The 24,141-nt window shown below is 39.4% G+C and overlaps 1 protein-coding gene across 4 annotated transcripts in view; it reads right to left on the bottom strand.

The window, feature by feature from the left end:
• EIF2AK4 (eukaryotic translation initiation factor 2 alpha kinase 4) overlaps positions 1–24,141 on the bottom strand; it is a 71,444-nt gene that overhangs the window by 43,185 nt on the left and 4,118 nt on the right. For 3 of the 4 annotated variants that reach the window (XM_054028597.1, XM_054028598.1, XM_054028599.1), the window contains exons 2-8: positions 23,348–23,463; positions 21,936–22,038; positions 17,827–18,000; positions 14,358–14,438; positions 13,666–13,814; positions 2,593–2,708; positions 1,082–1,239 (exon numbers count right to left, since the gene is read on the bottom strand). In XM_054028597.1, coding sequence (XP_053884572.1) covers positions 1,082–1,239; positions 2,593–2,708; positions 13,666–13,814; positions 14,358–14,438; positions 17,827–18,000; positions 21,936–22,038; positions 23,348–23,463 — 897 coding nt within the window. The remainder of the gene's footprint in view (positions 1–1,081; positions 1,240–2,592; positions 2,709–13,665; positions 13,815–14,357; positions 14,439–17,826; positions 18,001–21,935; positions 22,039–23,347; positions 23,464–24,141) is intronic. The other variant, XM_054028601.1, reaches the window with a different exon arrangement.

A 24,141-nucleotide genomic window follows, 5' to 3' on the forward strand; every position in this document is an offset into this window, starting at 1 on the left:
TGGCAAGCAGGCTGTAGAAATGTGCCCTGACGGGAACTGACTTTAAGCACACATTTTAGAATTAATGACCAGCTTACTCAGTGTAATTATACTGAATACACAGGATATGACTACTGGAAAGATTAAAGGAATGCATAACCCTGAAATTCTGTTCCTGTAGTGTTTCTGGGAGTGGTAGGGTTTGCTCCAGCTCCTTTTCCTGGCTCTTAGGGTCCCTTCTTCAAGCACCTCTGTTCTGCCTCTCCTTTGTGGAGAACTGTTTATTCAAACCTAACTTATTCTGAAATGGGGTTGATGGACATGCCCTTAATTCAATAATAGGGTGTCAGATATATAAGCTAGATAATAAAAATTATCTATTACAAATAAAATTATAGCCTTTTATTTACTAAAAGATTCCCAAAATTCACTCACACTCCTTTGTGTCCCACATTTCTATTTGAATACCTTGTCTCCACAAGGGAGTGCTATGTATTAAATTCACAGTCGCAACTATTGTATTTTTAAGTTGCAATAGCACTTCTGTAATAAATCTGTTTCCACTTGCTCACCCTTTATAAAAAAAAAATCCCCTTTTGAGCTGAAATGTTGCATTATTTGGTCTCAGCCCAATATTTGATTTCAAGGGTTTCAAATCAGGGCAGAATTTTCCCCTAAAACTTCAAGCCAAAAGACTTAAATATGTTCTATTGAGCATGCACAGCAGCACATTTGTACTTAAAAAATTTCAGATTGAGAGCCCTATCCCAGTGTTAAGTGAGGACATCACAGCCAGGTAGCAAAGACAAAATTTTCTTCTGCCATAGGTCTGTGCCAGAGAAGCTCGATTTTCCCCTTCTCTAGGTTTTTCCTTAATACTGTATTAACAGATTTTACTTACGTACTATAGAAAATATGCCTATGACCTCTGAACAAATCAACATCTCTGTTAGTGAATGATGCAAACTTTTCAAACACTGGAATTTTCAATCTCATCACCAGTGTCTCATTTCAATATACAATGCTACACAGTATAACTGACAGCCAAAGCAAAAGCAAGAAAAAAAAATCAAGCCAAATAGAAAATAAGTGTATTTAGTACCTGTTTTTTGCATTTATCAACTTTTTCCTTTTCTTGAGTTGTAAGAAATCTTCCCATTTTTTTCTGCCATTGAAGAACCCATTCATATACTAAGACAAAGTTGCCAGTATATATTTCCAAGGCATTGTAGACTGATTTTCCAAGCTGTTCATCCTTGTCTACACATAAAAAGAGGGGGAGAGAGAAAGATAACTTCTTTCACTTCTAATGGGCCTGAAAGAGTTCCTACAAATGGTGAATAAACATTAAAAGGTTTGCTTTTTAGTTAATTTGGTTAAATCTGAAAATATAAACGTAATCAAAATGAGAACAAAATCTGTAACTGAATTTGATATAAATTGCCAACAGAATATCAGCTCCACTGAAGTCAAATGATTGACAAAAAAAAAAAAAAAATCAAACTACAGGAAAATGTACAACAAACTTTACATTAAAATAAAATGACTTATATGTTTTATGTAAGAATTTGAGGTTTCAGTAACCAAACATCCTTTTCCTCTGACCAAATGCTTAATTCTATATATAGTAGTTTAATCATGTGTCTTCAAAATGTACAATAAATAATGAAACTATGTTTGTTCAAAGTAAGTAGTATTTTCAACAGCAAATCCATTAAAGTGATGTAGTGAGAGAGAATGCTGAAGAAGTTTGATCATTAACTTCAGCAGACAGTATAAAGCTCAGATGCTTATCTGAGCCTCCTAGCCTTGTCTACACTGAGGTTTTTGTGAAACTCTCCTATTAATGCTGTCGTACCAGTGCTAGCAATGGCGGGGGGCATCCTAGTATTGTCTAGCCCAGGGGTCGGCAATGTTTGGCATGCGGCTCGGCGGGAAGTGGCGCGGGCGAGGGATGTGCTGGCCGCGGCTTCCCGCCGCCCCCATTGGCCCAGGACAGCGAACTGCGGCCAGTGGGGGCCGCGATCGGCCGAACCTGATGTGTCAGCAGGTAAATAAACTGGCCTGGCCCGCCAGGGTGCTTACCCTGGCGAGCCGCGTGCCACACGTTGCTGACCCCTGGTCTAGCCCTACTATTATAATTGGTTTTAAGTATTTCATTAATAGCTTAAAATTTCAAGTTTGGTAGCAATGTTTAACAAGCCTTCTATTTACAAATATAAAAACAAGATCCATTTATTGAGTATATTAGTCAAGTAAAGAATAACAGTAAACACACTGAAATGTTTTCTCCCCTGGAAAGGTTTCTTTGCAGATCTAGATACATTTCACTTCAAATATTCCTAAAACAAATAAACAATATTCACTCAAGTAAAATCTCTCATTTCTCCCTCCACCCTTGACCGAGGTTCTCCATATCCCTATCGGAGCCCTTAGAACAACATCCTTCCCCTTCCCATCCCATCCCACCCTCCACACTTTACCCCTATTTACACCATTAAAAAGTCCCTGCAGCACGATTCCCTCCATGTGGCAAACACCTATCCACCCAATCCTCTTTTGTGAGCAATGCATGTTTTAAAAAAGTAAAGTTTCAATTGCTGTTTTGCTCACCTATACATTTTCCTTTGTGAACAGTAAGCTGACCAGCACCACCAGTACTGAAGTTCAAAATTTCATAATTTCCAGGAGAATCTTCACTACTACATGCAGAATGCTGACGTTCTCGCCTGTAAATGTGAACAGTGTTATCTTCAGTTTGGAAATATATTACTAATACAATCAATAACAGTCTCAATCTTGTAAATGGATCTGGAGAAGCAGACCTTTGCACCCGATGAGATACCCATTGATTTCAGTGGGACTGCATAAGAGCAAACATCTACTTGTATAAATCCAACTGCAAGATCAGGATCCTAGTTGTGATTAGCTTATAGATAAGTTAACATATTGCAGTGGGTCTCTATACTTAGGCCCCAGTTCAGCAAAGCACTTAAGCTTATGCTTCCATGCTTAATACAGGCCTTAATGCTTCTGCAGCCTCTGATGGCAATTCTACTCTGAATATACCTGTAATTGATACTGTAGTTCTGAAAACAGTAAATGAACACAGCTCAATTTTGCTACATCTTTCAAAATATTTGAAAGAAATGGATTTAATTTAGCTAAATTCAATGCCATCTTATATTAATTATTTTATGTGATATAAGGTGGAGTTTCCACTTATTTCTTCTATTTTCTCTTAAGCCCACTCTTTTAAAGGGATGATGCAGCAGACTAGTCCCTAAAACTTAGATTTTGTTCAAAAAAGGATTGGATATGGGCCAAATGTTTATAGAAACAGTTTTTTTTTAAAAGGAAATATTAAGTAACAGGTTTATTTTTTAATTAAGCATTGCCTGTTTCCCTGGAAACCCCAATACAATGGCCTTCTGCTAACGTGTTAGAACCCCCATATGAAACAGAGCAACCTAGCTTCACTGTCTGAGCTGCATGAAGCGAAATAGTACGTAGTGCCAGTTGTGAAGAGGAAATTAGGTTATTAAAGATGAAATCATTTAAAAAACAATATGAAGTGTTACTGGAAACACAAATAAGAATTTATTTCTTGCGTGGAGAATGCTTCGCTTGCCAGTATATATCGAACCAGCAATCACAGCAGTATTATTCCCCTCTAACCCCGGAGTGCACTCGGTGTTTTTTAAAGTTAATATAAATATTGCTGTGTTTGTATAAGGTCACAAAGGACACTCAGCAATGAGGCAGGCACCATCCAAAAATCACTCAAATTATCTTCATTTTAACAGGATCAGGAATTAAAGTTCCTGCACAGGTTTAATCAGCTTCAAAATTCTGTTAGCAAAAACACCAGTACACAGAAAGACCTTTCCAAATAACAATCTGTGATACTTAGAGATGGCAAAAATATATGTTAGCACATACAGTTAGCACAAAGGCTAGAAGCCTTTTGAAATGTTCAGTTATGCAAAAGAAGGAAAAAACTAAGTTAACAAGAGAGGTCCCCAAAGCATTTATGACATAAATGTATAAAAGAAGATTCCTCTGATAGATGTACAGTAAATACTATTACACGAAGAAATGTACTGTTCTGTGAATATGGAAAGTTAAATATATTGTATATGCCACTATATTAGATGATCTTTACATTATTTAAATAAATTGATTACATTGCACAGATGCTCCTTGATGAGATGTCTCTTGGTGGAAAATATAAGGAACCTAAAACAATCAGAAGTGATAACACTTCCAGCTATGAAAACCACACTGCTGCAGAAAAAAACAGTTATTTTGCAGGATGGTGCACTGAAAGCCATCTCAATAGATGGGCCTTCCAAGAATAGCACTTCAAATAGTCACTTAGATGTACTGTACATCAACTGCTAGAGTTTAGAACAGCATAGAATTAAGGACAGAACAGTCAGAGTACCTGAAACTGTTGTATATCAACATCTCCTCAAGGCAGTTTCCCCTGGCCAAACAACAGCTTTTGCTTCTAACCTTAAGAGCCAAATGCATGGGACAGCAATAGTTAGAGAGCAAGACTGAGCTCTTTGAACACTATCAATATCTAGGTGATAAATTTTCAATTACATTTTGTATCCAAAGACTGCACATAATTGGAGGCTAAGGGTAAAATGTCCAAAAGGTCGTAAGTGCCTGAGTCACTTTTGACAGGGGGATTTAAGCACTTTTGAGTTGTGAGCAACAGCATAAAAATGAGCAAGCACATTGCCAGGTCATTAATCTAGACACATTTTCCAATTGCAACATGATGTCCAACTCAAGACTAGGGTGACCAGATAGCAAGTGTGAAAAATCGGGACAAGGGGTGGGGGGGAGATGATAGGAGCCCATATAAAAAAAAACCCCAAATATAAAACCGGGACATTTGGTCACTCTACTCAAGACTTTCATAGTTTTCATCATCTATCTAGGTATTTATACTGTCAGTCACCATGGTATCCAAGCACCTACATTTCGAAAGGATTTTAAGACTATCAGAGGCTGCAAGTTCTTTTTTAATTTAATTTAGAGAAACTGAACATGTGAGTGCTTCTATTTTGTCTTAAGAGGTAGTTAATGTCACTGAAGATTTATAACCAGATAGCAAACATGGCCTGGTCAGATTAAGATTTAACAAAAAGGGTCTATTATCGTTCTTCCCCATACATGACTATCATTAATTACACTATTCACAAACAAAGATTAAGCACATTGCTCATTACCTCCCTTCACTCCTTAAGTGAATATTTTTGACAAAGTGCTCCAAAAATATTTGCAAAATAACCTGGATCCTATGACAACATATAGGAAATCTAGGGGTCTTTGGTTTCAGGCAGGTTACATGGCTAGTGATCATGTGGGCAGCAAAAGTGTCAGGTGGCACAATTAGATTGCTAGGGATGGACATAAACAACATCCAGCCAGATCACCTTTGGGCCTACGCAGAGATTGATCTAAGTGGTGCTCCATCTGCAAGGAGGCAGTGAGCCCTTTGGGATTTTCCATGGAGGAGGAGGAATTTATGCATTTGTTTTTTTTATGGTACAGAATACAATTACTACAAAACTGTTCAGCCTATTTATTGCCTCTGCACAGTTTTTTTTTTTTTTTTAAACAAGAATACATAATCCTCTCTTTCCCATGTATTCCGCCCTCCTTCAAATGTAGTGTGTAGACATTTATTAACAGTGGTAAACTTAAAAGAACCTAAAGTTTGTAACTTACACCTCAGACAAATGTAGAGACTAGTGTGTATATTTACTACTGTTCTTCATGAGATATAGGCCAAATCTGTTCAAGTATAGAACAATTTTCATCTACTGGTCAAGTAAAATCCAGTCTGTTGTCAAAATGCACTTTGACCACAAGGTGTACAGTGATTGCTCATCATCAACCTTGCCTTGTTCAAGATGATTATTAAGTACTACTAACTGCATTAAGCTGATCTTCAATCACACTATTATGTATTACGCACAAAAATCTACGTTAAATCTATTTTTATGGCTGCACAATCAAGCACTCAAAAGTTTGGAAATGCAGGAATTAAAGTTCAGTGTGCAACTTTAATTTGGCCTCCTTGTGCCTAAGTATTCCCATACAGGCTTTAATTACATGATCACACGCTATTTTTAGTACAGGACCTCTGCCTCATTTGGTGCACAGGATGGATGGTGCTCAGTTAATGAACAGCTATTCAATATTTCGTTTTACCCTCAGTGTTCAATGTGTAGCCCAGGCCTTATTTACTGCACACTATTCAAACCCTGAACGGAAAACAGAATTATAAATTTTCTCATGGGCTTTTCTATGGCACTCATCACTAGAGTCCTTCACAAACATGAATTTATCTTAACAAAACCACTGTGAGGGGAGGTGATGGCACAGAGAGATTAAGGTCAAAAGTATCCACTAATTTTGGGTGCCAATTTCAAATGACTAGGACTTGATTTTTCAGTATTATAAAGAACTTGATATGTTCATAGCACAGATCTCACTGATTTCAGTTGTAGCTTTGAGTGCTCAGATCTTGGGTAAATGAGACCCCAGGGTATCAAGCTCGGCACCCAGAAAATAAGAAACACACAATTTGAGAAAAGTGTGGTTTACGTGACTTGCCTAGAATCATTGTGACAGGGTACTCTGAAGCACTGTGGAATTGTGTAAGTTGGAAGAGGTTTTTTCTCTTTACCTTTAAGAAATTCTGTATTTTATAAAAGTTTTGCACTGCATATGGTATGATTAAATGCGTAAATGTGATATAAATGGAGTATGAGAGAAACTCTCATCTTGTCCCCCTGCCACAGGCTTTATGCCTACTTATGGTGTACCATTTTCCTGTTCTCGTTCTTTTTCACTTTCTTTGGAAATTAAACTAGTTCCAGAGAGTGCTGACACTTGGAAATTGGAGTTGCCATGCCAACAATTAGCCAAAAGAAATGGGAATGAATTGCCCTGATTTGATTCTAGGGGATGGAAGAGAATGGTTATGCCTGGTGAGGAAAGCAGGCTCTGGGCCAAACAGCACAGGGGATGGGACAGAAAAAAAAAACAATTTTCCTGAATTTGTGAAGAGCGGGTGGTTCAGAAAGAATGGGTACCTTGTGTGTCTGGTAAGGATGAAGCTTCTGAACTGGAACTGCTAATTTATGAACTGAAGTTAGGATAGGCAGATGCAAGCCGTTTACTGGAGCAGTTATGCAGTCAATTTAAATTCTGAAAGCTGCAGGCATTCAGAATCCAGATACTGGGATGCTTAAACCTCATGAACTGAGACCAAAGCTGGGAAGACTGCACATGGAATGCACTGGTAGTGAAGCAATAAAAAAAAATGTAAAGGGCTTTGCGCATGTCCTTTCCCAGTCTGAAGAAGAATGAATAAAATTTTTGTTTAACCCTCAAGAAAGAAAGCACATGCAACTGTTTTATTAAAGCTAGATCCACTGATCAACAGGTCTACAGGACAGTCACAGAGGAACTTTGTGGACAAGGTAGCGATAGAATCCAATTCTTCAAGGCAGCATTCAACTACCCTTAACTATGAGACCATCCTTTTGCTCCCTGCACACTCCCCTGCCTCATTCACTATACACCGTCCTACTTCTGCAACAAATGAGGCAGGGTCCTACAGACAACAGCCTTCTTTAGTACACAGCGCCAATTCATCCTTACAGCAGGTCCACCCTGTGAACTGAATGAAATCAGGGGTCCTGCAGAAAAATAGTATGTGGCCACATAATTAAAGACTGTATAATAATACATACAGGTTGCACTAGTATTTACTAATTTTTTGAGCGTTTGACTTTGCAATAGTAAAATTCTCTTATCATATTTTGTGTGGTTTCCTGGGTTTTTAAAAAAGCAAACTGAAAAAAACAAATTTAATCATGTGGCCTCATGTTGACATCCTTTCTATCCACTGCACACACCTCTGCCACTTGAGTTAATGCAGTAACTGATAACTCTAATAAGTTATCGTCCACCTGGAGCAGCACAAGAGGGGGACTCAACACACCATTTCCACCTAGGTTTTACAGATATTTGCTGACAACAAAGAGATGGTGAGACTCAGGAATCCTGAGTTCCATTCTGGGCTCTGGAGAGGCACGTGTTCTAGTAGAAACAGACTCTTCTGCCCATTCCCCTGAAAGCTGATCCCTCCTGCCATATCCCTTTCCCACCCATGGTTCATCATCCCAGTTTCCTGGCCCAGTTAGTCCTAATCTGTCTCCTCCTCCCTCCCCACACAGGCTTCCAGTCTCAGTCTCCCTTTCTGAGCTCCAGTTTGTTGTTTCTCTACTGCATTCCCAGCTCCTTGTCTCAGTCTCTCCACTTCCTGGCCCATGTCTCAGTCTCCTTGCCCAACCAGTCCCAGAATCCCCTTCCCCTATCTCCCAGTCCCACTTTCTCTTCTCCGCTCCAGCCAGAGTCTCACTAAATTTATCACAATCTATTCCTTTCCCCTCCTGGCTCCAGCTGTTGTCACCTCTGTATTTATATTAGACAACATCCTCCTCTACACTGTCTAGGTCACAGCGGGCAGAGGAGAGAGACTCCCTACTTGCAGTTCCAGGATCTAGCTCCATCCTGGCCTGGAGCAGCAATTTCAAGGAGGTCCAGCATTGCTCCTGTAGTGCTGGGATGGAGGGAGCATGCTCAGTTGCTCTGTGGGGATGGCATATGCACAGTCTGAACAGCACTAGGAGCTGTGAGAGGCTTTATGCCTAGTGAGGATGGAGTCTTCAGAGATTTTTAGCTCCTAAAATCAAAAATATATCTTGAGATTTTTCAAAGGCTTATAACTGGGCCAAGTTTGGGCAGATTTTCACATGGAGGCAATAGACACATCCCTGACAGAGGCCACTCCCTGACAAATTTCAATTTCCTTCTCCAAAGCATGGGGCTAATAGAGGTTTTCAAAGAAAAGCTCACCAGATTTTAACTTTGGCAAAACATCAGACTTTTCTCTAGCCTCATTCTCAGAAATGGCTGAACCATTCTGGCTGAAATTTTTGGGGATCTAAATGAGATAATATGCCCAGTGAGTTTTCCCTTATGCTCTCTGCACACACTACTAGCATGAAGCACACTACTAGTGCTTAAGTAGTAACGACAACAGAGTAAATGGAAACCACTGCGCAGAGGCTTTCATTTATAAAGTCAGAAGAAGTGTTCAAATATTGATGTTGCACATAAAACTTCATATCTGTCAATCAATTTCTATCTACAAGTAGTTATGAATCATTACACATGTCCAGTGACAAAGCAATGCAGAATTAATTCTAAAGCAGAAACTGCACTGTTTGGGAGCACACAAATATGGCAATTTGTTGTTCTTGTTTTAAAGGAGGGATGCTCAAAGCAAAAGCCAAGAACTAAATGCAGCCTTAGTCCCCACACTTCCTATAAATGCAAAGAGAAGATAAACTTGATCAACACCAGGTTTTCACTGACCCATCAGTAAGTCTGTAAAGCGATTTAAAGATTTAGTAGCACGTATTGCTGCTATTGCTGGTGAACTCAAACAAGCAATCTTTATTCAGCAAGGGAGACTCTAAAACAAGCTACCCTGCTTGTACACATTTACATTTGCTAAAATAATTATATAAGATTTATACGCAAATTATGCGCACCCTCAATGTGACAAAGTTTGGGTACCCTCAGTTCAAATCACAGCAGAAAAAATCCCTACAGAAATTAAAAGCAGAATTCTGAAAATAAGTGCCACGCTACTCTCAAGATTACTGGTGTGCTGCTGAGATGACTCCATGGAGCTGCTACAGACAGACTATGGGGAACTGAATTCTCAATGCACTATTCCCCTTAGAACTTCATTAACAGACCTAGGATTTAACTAGTGCTAGCAAATTATTTTCCAAGGGACCAACATGAACATTTCCCCTTGGAACACTACTTCTGTCTGGCTGCTCCTTGGGCACTTGAGAAAGGTTGTGTTTAACAGTACTACTAAGTTATTCCTCCTTAGGGAGGGCTGACTAATTTACTGTGCTAATACTCATTTGCCCTATCAGATAAATACATCACGTTATTCTATTTGGTACAGTTTAAAAAGAAATCCTAAAAACAAACATAAAAGTCCCATAAGAAACTGCTCACTCATAGCTAGGGCCTCATGGATTCTGCGATGCTGTAGTGGCGGAATTTAAAATGGAATCCCCTCCATGCCTTGAAATCCACCTCCTGCTGTAAAATCTCAGCTTTCATTATTTAAAAATACGTTTCTAGCCCTTCATGGTGATAAGGATAACCATAAAAACACATGCTGAATGTAAGGGCATGTCTTCACATACAGCGCTGCAGCTGCGGTACTTTAGGCTATGTCTACACTGCCACTTTTGTAACTAAAACTTTTGTCGCTCAGGGTTGAGAAAAAACATACCCCTGAACGAGAAAAGTTTTAGTGACAAAAAGCATCAGTGTGGACACCACTTTGTCGGCAGGACAAAGCTACCAGCCCTCACTAGAGATGGCTTTATTTTGTTGCCAGGAGAGCTCTCTCCCAGCGACAAAGAGTGACCACATAGTGCACCTTACAACGGCATGGCTGCAGCGGCATAGCCACGGTGTTGTAAGGTGTGCAGTGTAGAAACAGCCTTAGTGAAGATGTTCCTATACCAACAGGAGTTGTCCAGTCAGCGTAGTTAATCCACCTCCCTGAGACGCGGTAGCTATGTTGGCAGGAAAAGCTCTCCCACCGACATAGCGCTGTCTACACGGGGGGTTAGGTCGGTATAACTATGTTGCTCCAGGGTGTGGATTTTTCACACCCCTGAGCAACGTAGTTATACCAACATAAGTCCGTAGTGTAGACCTGGCCATAGTCAATGTAATGCCTGAATTTGCACAGGCAGAAAAAAAATAGCTCAGAGGTGCGAACTGCCCCATTCATCTCATTGGTCTGTTAATGCTAAAACCCAGAGATGACAATTTACGTCATCATGTAACTAGATCACTGCTAGTCATTTTGGCAGAAACACTCAGAAAATGTAACTATCCTAAACCCAAACTGCCTCCACAGCTTCCAAGGCAGAAAATAGTAAAATAACATGGAGTTAGTATATTGACTATTATTATTTCTCATATTAAATATTTATATAATTAATACTTAAATATCAATGTTAATAGTCCATTAAAATTTAGGGATTTAAAATGTTTTGGAGCTGCTGCATAATTTCCAGTGTCCAATCCCAAAGTGCATGTACCAAAATTGACCTTCTAAAAGATTTTATGTCCAACTCAGCACAGGTGTCGCTCATAGAAAAGAGAAGTTTATCTGGCTAGACAGGTGCACATATTATGTTAGCATTTCTAACCAACATTTTAAAAGACTTAATAAACTGCATAATTTTACAAGGACCTTAATTAAAACTGATACAGTCCTCAAATTAGGAACATGACAAAAAGTAATTCATTTCTCATTCTTATAGATAAAATTGTTTTTCTGAGATGGTGGACTAGTGCAGCAAATCCTATTCATCACAAGACAAGTATCTGAAGTAATAAGAAACTGATGATAGTTTAAACTTATAACAGCAACCACATGGGTCACCTGACAAAAATAACCACATTAGCTGGGACAAAAGCAATTAGCAAATGAAGAAAATTTCAGTTAGTAAGATCTACAGTTCCCTTACAAATTTCCAGGAGATATTACTCTATTTGGCCAGAATTTAAGGTTTGATTAACAAATAAAACCCCTACTCCTTCTGGTTGTGAAGACAACCTTCAAAAACTAAACTAAAATATTTTGTTAATTCTGCAACAAGAAACTAACAATGGCACCATGAGAGGTTTCAGTTGTCCCTATTTATTTCCAACACATTTAGGAGAGTTAAAAAAAAAAGATCTATTTATTTTACATGAACAAGTAAAATATAAATGATACTGTGCCAAGTCCATACAGAAGATGCAGTTTATACACACAAAAATAAGAATAGCATATATTATTGTGATTTCCTATATCAAGGTCATTTGTCTTTTGTATAGCAGGCACAAATAAATCATCTTAGTACAGCCTAGTGAAACCTTATTAAAGAGAAGAAAAGACAATTTAGGGAAATATTAAAAAAGCTTTATGGAATATAATGGTGGTCAAATATGAACAATGCAGGACAGAAGAGGGAGGGCAGTGACAGCATCATGTGCGCAGATAGAGAAGGCACAGAAGTTTTTTTTTATTAAAGATATCTTTAACTTTTGTGAAATATTTGTGGAGAAAATATTTTAAAAGGTGCATTAATCAAGGAGTGTGTAATAAAGCTATCTGAGGAGGAAAAGAAAACACAAACTATAACTAACAAGAAGAGTGAAAGAAATATGATGAGCTACATGCTTTGTAGATAAGATGACAGTACAAGTTATAGCAATATGCAGAAAAAGGGATGGGTAACAACCATAAGCAAAGGAATAGAGCGGTAGAGTTTGTGTGTCTTGTTGGTTCCATGTTTTTCAAACTTATCTTCGTCTCTTGTGTTCCTGCATTTTTTAGATAGTGCACCAATCTTCCCATTGTTCATACTGAAAACAGTGAGTGCCCAGTTATTCACATGAACCTGCAGTAGCATCCTGAATCCTCTGTTTTTGCTGTGGGAATTGGAGACAGAGCTCTGGTTCTACCACTACTTGAATCCACCAGCCATTCCCACCCAAGCAGCAAGGGAGACAATAGCGTAAGTGATACAGAGGCCATTTGAGCCTTGTGCTGGAGCAGCAACTACAGAGACCAGAGATGGAGGAGGAGGATTTCTTTTTGTTCTGACGTGAAGAAACTCCATGGTACAGAGGCATACTGCTCAGGTTATCCATTAAAGACAGGATTTGGGAATAGGAAATTCACACCTTATACCGTTCCAATCTGTCTGTTCTACTGGAAATCCATTAGACTCCTTTAAGTAGTCTCAATTAGTTATTGATTTGGTTTCAAGTGGAGGACCAGTAACCACATGAATCAGAACAGACTAATATATTTGCTGCTTTGTTCCAGTATCTCAGATCAATTGGAACCAGATAATTTTCACCTGGAATTGCCACTAGAATACAGACTTAGGAAGAAATCACTGCATCAATTCACATTCAGAGGTTTTCCTCATAGCCACGAAGGACAGAAATATATATTTTTAATTTAAACTGATGGATAAGCCTCCCACACACAAGGAAGTTTTCTACTTATCGCTAACATGTTAAGCACTCCCAATTTAAACAAAGCTTATAAATAGGCTTGGCAGAATTCAATTTTTATAATTTCAACAAATAATATCAATGTTTATTGTCAAGCATTTTTTTCTAGATTTATTTATTTAAATTTTCAATTGCAGGAAAGTATGGGGAGGAGATTAGACAATTGGGGGTCAGACAATCAAGCTATCAACATCACATATCAAAATATAATATCCTTAAATCAATCTAATAAGTTCTCAAGCAGCATTTTTCTTACTTTGCCTATCTGTATATATCTATTATCATTGACAGAAATGTGTGTGTGTGTGTGTGTGTTTTGAAACAGATAATTAGATTTTTATCGGTAAATGTTGATAATCCTTCCAAGCCTAATTATAAAGTATTGCATGATGCCCACAGCACTTTAAAATCTAATATTTGCCAAATAGTAAAAAACCCTGACCACATCCAAAATGAAACATTACATACTTTGAACGCCCAGTGGAATGTGTGCGATGCTTATTGTTCCCTCCATGTTCCAGTGCACCTCCATTTAAACCGGAAGGAGATTTGTTCCCTACAGTGTCTCTTTTGAAAGAATTTTCTTGGCTTGTAAAAGTGGCAATTTCCAAACGTTCCTGGGAATAGGTGAAAGAAACAAACAAGTAAAAGGATTGCTTCTGTCCTCAAAATGCATGGATTAACTTCACTATGCATCCTGTAAAATCACCTAGGTAAGGAAATGGTAGGTTTCCACTATGAGTACATATGTGAAGTTGGGGAAGAAGACTGAGAATCGGAAGGTTTCAGCATTATGCACTGGCATGCCCATAAAGTCATTTCATGTTGAAATTGAAGATTATAGATTAGCTTTATTTAATCTGTTTGATATCTTTCACTTGGATAAATTAATTCAGAATGTCAGTGCCCTGAAAAGATACAATAAGACAGATAAAATTCAGTATATACCGAATTAATTTCAGAAGCAACAGCTACACTTCAAGAACAAAAATAATTACTTAAATTTATGAATACCCATCAAAAATATTCCATAGAGAAAATTAAGAAAGCATGTGATACAAATGTATTAATTTTATTCTCCTTAGTTTTTATAATCATGTGCTATAGTGCTTATAGCAAATATTACAAAGTGTTCTTGCACATTAGGTTAAAAACAATACCTGTTTTGCCATTTCTTTCTTTTTTCTTCCTTCTCTCTTCTCCTCCTCCCTTCTCTGAATCTCATCAAGAATTTCACGTTGCTGAAACACATTTTACTGGTATTAGAAACACAAAACAAACTTTAATTTTACTTCTGAGAAAAAAGCTAAAGTATTGATTTTTCAAGGATTTTAAAAGGATCTACTAATCCCAGATGCATAAATATTTCAGTCAAATCACTTCAAGGAAATGATAATTCCATGTTTAAAGAGAAGGAGAGTGGTAACAAAAGGAAAATTACTTTCAAAGACATAGCCTCTTAATGATACTAAGAAAAGGAAGTTTTAGGCACGGATTTATACTCCAGAACAGAGGTACTGCAGGTAGGTAGGGAGATGTGGTATGAAGACAAGACCAGTTTCCAGGGTATCTGGTGTTCTGGTGTGAGCTAACACACTGACTCCCTTTGTAGTTGAAGATGAAATGCATTTCAAATATTTATATGGTCACTCTTATAAATAAAACTTTATATAGAAAATGGTTTACAATAGGTTAATAAAATAATCGATGTCCACAACAAGATCATAACAAGTAATATGCATTACTGATGGTTATACGCACACCAGAAAAAAAGGTGTTATTGATGACTATAAGCCATTGTTATAAGGAAGCTATTACCCTGTTGCATTGTAACAATCTATACCAACTGATTAGCCATTTATTAAAATATCTATTAACTAGTAACCTTTATAAACTATTGTGACGCTCTGTACCTCGGGGGAACACCCAGCACCCCCATGTTCATCCTTGTAAAATGATCGTGTGGTTTCCAATGCAAAGTTTGTCACGTTGGGTGTCTTTGTAAGGCTCATGATGCACTGAGCATTGTTCTTACAGTAATGTTATAGGTTATAATTTCATATATATATAGTTATGAGGCTGAAAATGTATCCTCATGGCTTAAAGCAAGCCCAGGGGAAAACTCTCCAAGAGCAGAGCGGCAGTTCACACCTCATCAGGGCATGTATAGGACAAACCCAGCCCAGCCCCACAGGAACAAAGGACACTGGCCTAGGCAACAACAAAGGATCTGTTAGACTCTCGAGTGAGTCACCCCCCTTCCTTTGATCAGTTTGGGACTGCAATGGGGTAATGCTCATCTGACTCTGAAGGGGCCGGGGGGGGTGGGGGGTAAAGCCAAGAGGGAAGAAAGGACATGATAAAAGGGAGAGACGTTTGCCATGCTCTTCCTTTCTCTTCCACCTACATGTACAGACACCACACCAAGTGACTGAAGTGCTGATCAAAGAGGACAGCCTGGCTGAAGAGCAACGAGCCAGCCTGTGGTGAGAAGTATCTAAGTTTTTAAGGACATTGAAAGCGTCAAGGTCAGCTTAGAATGAATTTTTCTTTTATTTCACTTGACCAAATCTGACTTGTTATGCTTTGACTTATAATCACTCTAAATTTATCTTTGTAGTTAATAAATCTGTTTGTTTATTCTACCTGAAGCAGTGCATTTGGTTTGAAGCACGTCAGAGACTCCCCTTGGGATAACAAGCCTGGTACATATCAATTTCTTTGTTAAATTGACGAACTCATATTAGCTTGCAGTATCCAGCAGGCACAGGGTGACCAGATGTCCCAATTTTATAGGGACAGTCTCAATTTTGGGTCTTTTCCTTATATAGGCTCTTATTACCCTCCATCCCCTGTCCTGATTTGTCACATTTGCTGTCTGGTCACCCTAAGCAGGCATAACTGGACCCTGCAAGACAGAGGTTCCTAGTGTTGTGTCTGGGACTGGAGATATTGGATAGTGTCATTTGGTTGCACAATTCAAAGAGCAGCTTACATGCCAGATGCTGTGCGTGAACAGCCCAGCAGTGGGGGTTCTCACAGCAGAGCAGGTGTCAAGTATCAGGGGGTAGTCGTGTTAGTCTGTATCTACAAAAACAACAAGAAGTCTGGTGGCACCTTAAAGACTAACAGATTTATTTGGGCATAAGCTTTCGTGAGTAAAAACCTCACTTCTTCGGATGCATAGAGTGAAAGTTACAGGTGCAGGCATTATATACTGACACATGGAGAGCACGGAGTTACTTCGCAAGTGGAGAACCAGTGTTGACAGGGCCAATTCAATCAGGGTGGATGTAGTCCACTCCCAATAATAGATGAGAAGGTGTCAATTCCAGGAGAGGAAAAGCTGCTTCTGTAATGAGCCAGCCACTCCCAATCCCTATTCAAGCCCAGATTAATGGTGTTGATGTCCGATTTGTGTCCATTTATTCTTTTGCGAAGGGACTGTCCGGTTTGGCCAATGTACATGGCAGAGGGGCATTGCTGGCACATGATGGCATATATAACATTAGTGGGTGTGCAGGTGAATGAACCCTTGATGGTGTGGCTGATGTGGTTGGGTCCTCTGATGCTGTTGCCAGAGTAGATATGGGGACAGGGTAGGCAACGAGGTTTGCTACAGGGATAGGTTCCTGGGTTGGTGTTTCTGTGGTGTGGTGTGTAGTTGCTGGTGAGTATTTGCTTCAGGTTGGGGGGTTGTCTGTAAGCGAGGACTGGCCTGCCTCCCAAGATCTGTGAGAATGAGGGATCATTTTCCAGGATAGGTTGTAGATCGTGGATAATGCGCTGGAGAGGTTTTAGCTGGGGGCTGTATGTGATGGCCAGTGGTGTTCTGTTATTGTCCTTGTTGGGCCTGTCCTGTAGTAGGTGATTTCTGGGTACCCGTCTTGCTCTGTCAATCTGTTTTCCTCATTTCCCCAGGTGGGTATTGTAGTTTTATGAATGCTTGATAAAGATCTTATAGGTGTTTGTCTCTGTCAGAGGGGTTGGAGCAAATTCGGTTGTATCTCTCCAGCGCATTATCCACGATCTACATCAGGAATGCTAACATACATAAGCCAGTAAGTGAACACTTCAATCTCCCTGGTCATTCTATTACAGCTTTAAAAGTCACTATCATTGAACAAAAAAACTTCAGAAACAGACTTCAAAGAGAAACAACAGAACTAAAATTCATTTGCAAATTCAACACCATTAATCTGGGCTTGAATAGGGACTGGGAGTGGCTGGCTCATTACAGAAGCAGCTTTTCCTCTCCTGGAATTGACACCTCCTCATCTATTATTGGGAGTGGACTACATCCACCCTGATTGAATTGGCCCTGTCAACACTGGTTCTCCACTTGCGAAGTAACTCCCTGCTCTCCATGTGTCAGTATATAATGCCTGCATCTGTAACTTTCACTCTATGCATCCGAAGAAGCAGAGCAGGGTAAGGCTGGCTCCCAGAATCAAGGATTGGAGTGATCTAGCAGATCACCGGTCCAGATAATACCAGAGGGGAACGTCACAACTAGTTATATATATATATATATATATATATATATATATATATATATATATGGATCCACTTATAAAGTTTACATATTCATAACAAACAATAAGAACATGAACATTTTAATTCTTTTACCTCCTGTTCCTCTCGTCTCTTAGCTTCTTGCATCCGACGCTGTTCTTCCTGGGCCAGTCTCTCTTGTTCCTTTTGCTGATTTTTTAGCATTTCTTCATGAAAAGACTTAGAAGGTGGCTTATTATATTCACTGAGAAATGACTGTATGTGGTCCGCAAGTTCAAATATCATCACCTAAAAAAAGAGGTAAACACAAATGACACCCAGTTTTCAAAACAGTTCAAAATACAAAATAATATAATAATGAGGCTTTAGAAAAGAAAGAAAGTCAGTAGATTCTCACTGATAGTGCTCAGTTAGTTATTATGAGAATTTAACACATTTCTCCTTATACCACTCTCTGTGAAAACTATGGTTATTAACTGTGTCATGATGGTCACTAATAGGGCATCAAAAATTCACTAATTTCATTACAAATATGCAAACACTCTCCTGGATAAAACATAACTTCTTCCAAACCAAATTATTTTAATGGTATTAAGAATGTAAGAACGGCCATACTGGGTCAGACCATAGGTCCATCAAGCCCAGTATCCTGTCCTCTGACAGTGGCCAATGGCTGATGCCCCAAAGGGAATGAATAGATAGGTTATCATCAAGTGATCCATGCCCTGTCACCCAATCCCAGCTTCTGGCAAACAGAGGCTAGGGACACCATTCCTGCCCATCCTGGCTAATAACCATTGATGGACCTATCTTCCATGAATCTATCTAGCTCCCTTTTGAACCCCATTATAGTATTGACCTTCACAACACCCTCTGACGAGAAGTTCCAGAGGCTGACAGTGTGTTGCGTGAAAAAATACTTTCCTGTGTTTGTTTTAAACCTGCTACCTATTAATTCCATTTGGTGGCCCCTGGTTCTTGTATTATGAGAAGGAGTAAATAACACTTCCTTATTCCTTCATAATGTTATCTCCAGCATAAAAACTACCTTACCCAGAATCATGTGTGTTGGCCACACATGCATCAGCCTCTTGTGTTCTCTCTGAGTCAGTGACAGACACTCAGGGCCGGCACTTCCATTTAGGTGACCGGCACCAGGATTTGGGGGGGCGGCAATTCAGCGGCGGGGGGTCCTTCCACGTGCCAGGTCTTCGGCGGCAATTCTGCGGCGGGTCCTTCACTCGCTCCGGGACCCGCCGACAAAGTGTCCCAAAGACCGGGAGCGCGGCAGGACACTCCACCCCTCCCCCCCCCACCGCAGAATTGACGACGACGACCAGGAGCACGGCAGGTCCCCCGCCTAGGGTGCCAAAAACCCTGGCGCCACTCCTGCAGACACTGATACGCTGTGTGGCTGACACACAAGATTCTGGGTAACGTAGTTGATCTTTGCTATGCTTCTGCCAACGGGAGTGTGGGAGGAGCAGCGTCGGCCACCAATGGTAGGACAAGGGGAGTATGAAGCGGGGGGCATGGTAGTGAAAGTGTAGAGCCCAGGCAGCGCAAGGTAGAGGCAGATACTGGTAGGTGGGTCGGAGGGTCAGTATGTCAGGGAGGGGATTATGCCCCACCCTTCTCCAGGCCTTGACTGCAGGAGCAAGAGGATGGATGGCGAAGGTTCAGGGATGGAGAACAGCCCCACTCACCTAGGGCCTCAATGCAGCAAGGGGGGTTCAGAGATCAGGCAGGGTGGTTCATGCCCCATTCTCCCCAGGCTTTTTGGTACAGCAGGAGGGGAATGAAGGAGGGGTAATGTCCCCTCCTCTTTCAGGACACAGTGGAGCAGGGAGGGGGTGGGCCCAAGGGGTTTTGTTCTGCTGCAAGCATCTTGCCAAGAGCGAGCATCTTGTCTCCACTTTACCGGGTGTAACTATGGCCATGCCTCCCTGACCACTGCCAACAGCCATGTTTACTATAGCCCCACTGGGGTGGGGCCCGGAGGAGGCGGCAGCTGGAACTCTGCTCACCTTGTTGTGTACTCTATAGAGTACAGGGCAGTGCACTGAGTGGGATGAGAAAGATGGAACGGGGATATTAGTGGAGGGGCTGTGGGGACATTGGAGGGATGGGATGCCCCTGGAAGGTAACCTGAAAAATGTTGGCCAGTATGCTGGTGACCTAGGATGAAAGGCAATTACCTGTCCCATACACCATCTAGTAATGGGCTTTTCAAATCAATTAACCCCTTGAGTGAAAAAGACTATTAGCTCTCCAAAATGAAAGCAACAGCACAAAGAGGGTTTCATCTTTTCAGCTGAGTGATCTACTGATAAACCCACAGCACAGGGTTTGGTTTCAATTTAGGTGTGCATGTGACTACAGCACATTAAACTGTCTGCCTACAGGGAATTGAAATTTCCAAGAATCTTAAATATTTAATCCCTGGATTGCTTGCAATAATGAAGCCAGAAGGCAGTGTGGAACAGAAGACATAGCACAACATGAACACATTTGCTTGTGCCATGCACAAAGCAAAAATACCCTTCCTACGGCATCACTGAACCAAAAGCAAGTGCAGAGAGAGAGAGAGAGAGAGAATAAAGAAGGTATTTTTTAGAATGTTTGTTTAGAAATAAAGCTTTCCACCTACTGTTTAACACACTCTTACTTAGAGTAGGAAGATAAGGACCCTGCTTTGAGGGGTCCACATAGCGGACCACAATCTAATAAGGAGGCTCTCAGGGATCACCCTCCCATTCCTGATAGTAAGGATAACCCTGATTCATGATTGTATAATATATTCCTGTAGTAAGTACAGGAAATTGCTCACATGGAACAGTAATATTAGGAAATTATTTGATTATTTTAGCTCCTTTTAATGTGATACAGCAGCTAGAAGGAATAAGGAATGTCAACATGATGTGACCAGTCACTTCTCCGTGGACCACCAGCAAGCGCACAGGGGACCACCAGGGTGCACAGATCGCAGTCTGAGAACATCTGCCTTAGTTCAAATATTGCTTTCATTTATCATTAACACATCTATTACAAAAATCAAGAGTACAATGTTGAACTGTTAATTCCTAGAAGGTACCAAAAAGTTTTGTAGTAACAATTCATTACTAAACACAATTTGAATGAAAAATTATCTAAAATAATTCTTATGAAAGTAGCTATCAGAGAACATATTAAAAATAATAGAACAAGAATAAGCTGTATAAATGGAAAAAGAGGTATATGTGCCAAGTGAACTGGCGTATGGACACAGAAAATTGGTAGCAAAAATATTCTCCTGTTTTAATACACTGTAGGAGTTACTGCTGCTTAATTTTTTTTCCTTTTTAAAGGTTAAAACAAGCAAGTTAAACACAAACATATTTATATGTAAAATATGCACATGCACATAAGAAATGCATATTGCAAACACTACTTTTACAAAAGGCTTCCACATTCATTGTCAACCATTTGGATCATTTCAGTATCTATTCAGTCTACATGGATACTGAATTTGTAAAACATTTACATTGTTGCCTGTAGTTAACATACATGAAGTGTTTATTAAAATCTGAAAAAAGTAAATACAAAAATCTATATTTTGTAGTATATAAATAATCAGAATATTTAGCTCCTGTCTAACTAGTACTTTTCATGAATAGATCGCAAAGTGCTTTACAAAAGAAGGTCAGTATTAATATCCCCATCTTACAGATACGGAAATTGAGGCACACAGCCATGATGTGACCAGTAGAGTTGGGGTTAGAATCCAGATCTCTTGTCCCAGAATCCATTGTTGAGTGCACCAGACCACACTGCCTTTGCCTTCACCAAGTAAAAAGTGTTTTTGACTAAATAGTTACAACAAATTTTAATTTCGTTGTAAAAAATCAACAAACTGTATAAAATCCTCTCAATTTTATACACTGCTTGTTACTTTCTATAAGATGACAAACATTCTAAGGGTATGATCCTGCAGTCCCTAGACAGGCAGCGAATGCAAACGCAGTCTCTATGTGGTTTATTTTTGCTGGATGCGCACACTGAACTTTCCTGAGTTGAGAAACCATTATGGGAAGAACAGAACCCTCACCCTGCTTTACTATAATATATAATCACATTCTAGTTTTGATGTATTTGTAGTTCCTTATTTTGATAACATTTTACTATACATAATTTTCAAGACTATTTATGATCAATTAGGCTTTTCACAAAGTGAGAGTTCTTACCTCTCCGCAGCGTTGTTTTGCCAATTCCTCTAGTTTGGATTTTAACAAATCAATGTTTTCATTTGACAAACCTTTCGCATTTTTCAGCTGTATTTCAGGGACACTGGAGAAAAAAAGATCACAAGAAATGTTCTCTTATTAAGGATAAGGTGTACAGACAGATAAGGAGACCCATAGAGGCCACATGACAGGTCAATAAGAACTTTTTTTTTTCTTTTTTTTTTTTTCAGGAACCCGACCATTGTCATTCAACACTCAAACAAGTAATACTCTATCTACAAACATGATTATAAAAAAGTTCTGCTTTATATTCAGCATAATCCGAATTGCTTGCACACAAATACTCAACAGTTTCAACTAGCAGAACCACCATCAGGGTAACCCCATAATTTGTGACAACTACAGTTCTAGATCAATACATTATTTTTTTAAAAGGGATGTACTGAAAATGTAGTACATATTTCTAGCATAAGATATGGCAGTTTTGGATTTGCTGATTTTCCTTTTTCTTTATGTAAGCAATATATAATTAGTCTGAGGAATACACTGCAATAAAGTACATTCAGATAAATAACCAACATTTTTTAAAAGCTGAGACATTTATAGGAGTAAGAAAAACATCTGTAGTTATACTATCTTAAACAAAAATTATAATGGTTATCAAGCCTCAAGCTTCAGGGTATAATGAAATCATCACTTGGTCAGGAACAACATTTCCCTTCCCATATGTTAGATCATTGCACAACTGGGCATACTATTTTTCTTTGAGGTATCTGACACTGGCCACTGTTGGAGGCAGATGGACTATTGGGGTGTTCTGACACAACAATACTTGTCCAGAAAATTACTATCAAGGCCAAATCCCAGTAGCGGCTGATCACCCACAACAACAACCCTTTTCATAATTCAAAGGAAATATCCATTAGCCCTCCAAAAGGCTAATTCGGCACAATACAGGACCAGCAGATGATAGAACTATAATAAGATGACAGTTTTAAAGTTGAAGATTTTGTTCCCCATTCAGCAAGGTACTGTGTTAACATTAAATTCATGAGTTGTCTCAATGATTTCAGTGGAAGTACTCACATGTTTAAAGTTACATATAGCTTAAATATCTTGCTGAATTAGTGCCTAAATCTCCAATTGGCAGATGCATCTCTATTACTCACTGGCAGCTACATCACAGAAGGGATGAGGATACTTCTATCTCAGATACATGTTTTCGGATGGATTAATTATAGAGATAAGGTTACCCACTTTTATACTTCAACACTATACGTCTAACGAATAGAGACACATTTAAATCAAGGCAAGAATAAGGGCAATGAACACAATGTTACACTTCAACTTTCATTTTTGTCAAGGAGAGAACAGAGAAAATATTAGAAGACTATATTTTGATTTTCACTCACGTATCAGGATAGGTTTGGGGACATTTGACCCACAAATCAACTTTGGCATAAACTTCATTGTCACCTGTCAAACCCTGAGGACGCAGAACTAAACTGATTTCTGGAGGCTGTTTTACCTAAAATATAAAACAAGACTTAATTTAAGCAGGAATGAATTCAGGAACGTCCCATCCTGTGTTATGGAGGAGGTCAGACTAGATGATCCCAATGATCCCTCCTGGCCTTAAAAATCTATGAATTTATTTACAATTGATTAGTGAACATGCGAACTAACTCCATTGATTATCTTATTTTAAACAGTTCAACCTTAGTTTATCCGGCCTGTGTGGGAAGATTCATGGAATAAGTGGAGATAGAGATATTCTGAAGAAGTAGTGTCCTACCATGGGTCATATTTAGGTAAGAGGGAGTTCTGGGATTAATGGGTGAGGTTAAACAGTGGTTCACTATATTTTAAATGGAGAAAGGTATGTGAAAAGTGACTGGCATTTTTTTTAAATGAATGGAATTTAGAGTTATTTGTGGAATGTCACAAACAGCAAGTTAGAGGGGCATTCCACAAAGAAAGAAATCTAAACTTATGCTTAGGCCTTGTCTACACTGCCACTTTAGAGCACTGCAACTTTCCTGCTCAGGAGTGTGAAAAAACACCCCCTGAGCGCCGCAAGTTTCAGCGCTGTAAAGTGGCAGTGTAGACAGTGCTCCCAGTGCTGCTAGCTATTCCCCTCGTGGAGGTGGTTTTTTTAAAGTGCTGGGAGAGCCATGACTACACTGCCACAGTTGTTAGTGAAGAC

This window comes from Malaclemys terrapin, chromosome 4, assembly GCF_027887155.1.
Source record: "Malaclemys terrapin pileata isolate rMalTer1 chromosome 4, rMalTer1.hap1, whole genome shotgun sequence".
NCBI classification, from domain to species: Eukaryota; Metazoa; Chordata; order Testudines; family Emydidae; genus Malaclemys; species Malaclemys terrapin.